We start from the raw sequence: 3,807 nt of genomic DNA, 5'->3' as shown, positions 1-3,807 counted from the left end.
AAGTGGCCGGAGCCAGCCGTAAGATCACGGCTGGCTCCGCCCAGCTGTCAGAAGCAGGCTGTCGGCCGGCCAGCTTCGGCTTTCAGCACGGCTCAGCCGAGCCGATGCATATGCGTTCGGCTCGGCTGAGCCGCTCGGCCATGATCGGGAGCTGTACGGGCTATTGTGAATAGCCCGTACAGCACCCCTTCGGTTCTACTGAACCGAAGGGGTCCTGGGGCCGAAGCTAGCCGAAGGATCGGCCGAAGCTACAGCCAGATCCTTCGGCAGCTTCATGAATAGACCCCTATGTCTGCACTCTGCTTTACATACTCCTGACCCTTGCAGACTTTGTGTTACATACTCCTGACCTCCACACTGTGTGCATTACACATTCCTGACCTCTGCACTCTTGTATTACACACTTGTTATTCCTGCACACTGTGCAGCACACACTCTTGACCCATGCACTCTGTGGGTAACATATTTCTGACCCCTATGCTTTGAGCATTATGTACTCCTGACCCCTTTACTCTGTTTGTTACATACTCCACTGCTCTGACACAAGCAATCCGTTACTTGCCACGCTGCATCTAAGATCTGGTGAGCTTAGAGATGGAGGGGGGAATTTGTGTCAGAGCCCATTAGGCTTAGGGGTAAGATCTGTGCTATAGGAGAGAATATGTGCTTGTGCTGGGAGGGAAGTACACTACGTACCCTGCACTCAGTGGCGTAACAATCACCATAGCGACCCAGGCGGCCGCTATGGGGCCAGGACATCTCCCTGATGCTGTGCGGGCCACCTGGGTCGCTATGACATGTGGCTCGGACAGCCAGGCTGCTGGCTGTCACTAGCGGCTGTGAGGAGGAACGCTCCGTTCCTTCTCACAGCCACTGCTGAGTCGGTGACAACCAGCAGGTTCGGAGGAGGTGGCTGGGCCCGTCATCGGCAGCGATGGAGGAGGTGGGGCCCGGCGATCGAGTAGGCGGGGCCTGGCAATCGAGGAGGCGGGGTCTGGCGTTTGAGGAGGCGGGGTCCGGCGATTGAGGAGGAGGGGTCCAGCGATTGAGGAGGAGGGGTCCGGTGATCGAGGAGGCTGGGCCCAGTGACGGAGGAGTCGATCGTGGAGGAGAAGGAGGCGGACAGAGGATCAGGGCTGACAAGAGGGCTTAACCGCCCGCCTGAGACCCTGCAGAGCCACCCTCAAGTGGGCTGTTTGGGTTATCAGGTGGGCGTAACTAGAAATCACAGGGCCCCATACAAAATGTTGCTATGGGGCCCTGTGATTTCTAGTTACGCCCCTGCCTGCACTCGCTGCGCTACATACCCCTGATCCCTGTACTCCATGCGTTATAAACCCCAAACATCTGCACCCCATGCATTACGTACTCCTGACCCCTGCAATCTGTGCATTACACACCCCTGAAAACTAACACACAAACTACATCTAAGAAATGGTAAGCTGCAATATTACATTGGGTCAGATATATTTTAACCTACATGTTTGTGCATGACCATAGTAGACACTGCCTGGTAGATAGGAAATAGTCATGTTCTGACATCAGTAACCATCTATTATCAACATCTGTCCTGCATAGCAAGTATGCCTTGCAGAATTGATCAAGTAGCTTTAAATGAAACTGAAAAAAACCACAGAAGCTTATTTTAGCTGACACAGCCAACTCAGATTCTGAAAAATGTAAGCACTGCTAAATTGTAGAAAAAAACAGTTTGGCAGTTTGAACCCACTTCACATACCATTGGCTTTTCAATGCTAATGTGTAGGTTTTGCCTCTTAAGAAATGATTTATTCAATAAGAAAAGAAAGTGCACTTAGCTTACTGAATATAATGATGCTGTGTTTACTTCGAATACCCAACCACGTGCAAGGGAAATAAAAAAATGATTTTTGCTTCTAAATAATTGCATGATTAAAGTCAACACATCTTCATCTTTTGTATTAGGTAAACAGTATCTTGTTTAATTAATCAACCCCTTAATGCCACAAACCTGTCCTTGCAGCTTTATAAAAGAGAAGTTATACTAACCATTTTATAATTGTATTATATAACTTGCTTGCAAATGCCTGTTACCCTAAATCAACCAATAAGATTCAAACATGGAAAAGTTGACTAATGGATGCCAACACAATGATATGTTTGCAAATCGTTATGCATCTGCCTGTAATTGATTGTTTTCCTTCAGTACAGATAGCACTCAATAACACAGAAACATCAAGTGTACATAGCCTGATGCTATGTCCTTTGGCAATTTGGATCTTAAATGGAATTTATATGAAATTATAGAATAGCTGATAAGTTCATCCTGTCAACTGGAATTTAAAAGGCTTTGAGTCTCAGGAAGCAAAAACAAACGTATGACCCAAAGCAACCAATCCAATCCTCTTTTCAGTGTTGCCACTATTAGAACTATATGATTGTGTAGTAGAACATCTAATAAGCCTGGGGTAGGCAACCTTGGCGCTCCACCTGTTTTGTAACTACAAGTCCCATGAGGCATTGCTAGACTAACAGCCACAGGCATGCCTCCCACAGGCAGAAGCGTGAAGGGCTTTGTGGTTTCAGCACAACTGGAGTGCCGAGGTTGCCTATCCCATCAACAACAAACAAGCAAACAAATCAATAGCTAACAATTTTCAAAGAGAAGCTAGCAAAAGGAACACTTTCAACTTTTTTGAAATGCTATTACTTACTCAATCAGGACTTTCAAACTAGATCAGACTAGATTGTTTTGATATTTAACAATATAACAGCATATTATGATGGATTAAACAAAAATGCTTGTCATTTTAAGTAATACATCCTGTACTTTAATAAAGGAACATTCACACATTGTATCTTAACCTTTACTACTAAATATTTAATTTATCAACATACTTATGAAAAACAACATAAGAAAAGAAAATTAACACTGGCAACAATATTTGTCCTTCAACAAGCTGTTAACATTGCTAAAAGACTGTATTGATTGTTGGTGTTTTTTTAAAATATATAAATCACACTGTATATATATATTGTATTTCTCTCTCTCTCTCTTTATTTATGTGTATATATATATATATATATATTGCATTATGTAAAACTATGTCCTTGCCTTTTTATAACCATTCCTGTAATAGCAGATACACAAGAATAATAATAGAAAACCTGCATATTATGTAAAAAAGACAAGAAATGTGAGCTCTGGAATAAAGAAAAACTCTATTAGGCCCCTTTCACATGGGCTGATCAGGATCCCCTCCTGATCACAGTGCTATGGATCGAATGTCACCGCTGTGGCATCTATGTATGTCCAGTTTTCCCAGAGCTATCTTGCTCTTAGACCAGTCCTTCCAGCCTCACTCCCCCTCTGCTGCAACAGTCTAAGGATCCTCGAGTACACTGTTTATTGGATGTGAGGATGTCGAGGAACATACCATTGCTGCAGAGTATGAGGAGGCATTGTGCCTGTTCTCCTACTCAGATTCATTATTTATTGAAGAAATGACACAGAGGCCATCAGTGAGCATGCAGTGGTTTAACTCTTCTTCAGTTAGTTATGGTGCACTGGCATGACTTCCAGAATATATTGGCACTGCTTTACTCACTGCTGTACCACTCATGTCAGTTTTTGCACCAGAGGAGCTTACACTGTAATGACCCATCATGGTCACATATGATTGTATATATTTATAAAGCTCTGACATATTCCGCAGTGCTGTATAAATCACACTTAGCCACAAAAATACACAGAGAAAAATAGAGAGAAGAGAGAAAGGAGAAAGGGGAAAGAAGGGACAGAAGAAAGATGAAAAGAGAGAGAACGAG

General features: G+C 43.9%; 1 protein-coding gene across 2 annotated transcripts in view; it reads right to left on the bottom strand.

Moving 5' to 3' along the window:
* Positions 1-3,807, bottom strand: part of PTCHD1 (patched domain containing 1) — a 176,828-nt gene that overhangs the window by 154,282 nt on the left and 18,739 nt on the right. Inside the window, exon 2 of one of the 2 annotated variants that reach the window (XM_018554455.1) lies at positions 3,343-3,362. The exons of the other annotated variant lie outside the window; for it this stretch is intronic. Within the exon in view, the coding sequence (XP_018409957.1) occupies positions 3,343-3,362 (20 nt within the window). The remainder of the gene's footprint in view (positions 1-3,342; positions 3,363-3,807) is intronic. 2 annotated transcript variants of the gene reach the window in all.

This window comes from Nanorana parkeri, unplaced genomic scaffold (assembly GCF_000935625.1).
Source record: "Nanorana parkeri isolate BGI_ZX_2015 unplaced genomic scaffold, ASM93562v1 scaffold159, whole genome shotgun sequence".
Lineage (NCBI taxonomy): Eukaryota > Metazoa > Chordata > Amphibia > Anura > Dicroglossidae > Nanorana > Nanorana parkeri.
Note: the sequence above shows the minus strand (reverse complement) of the source record. Positions and strands in the feature narration are given on the sequence as shown.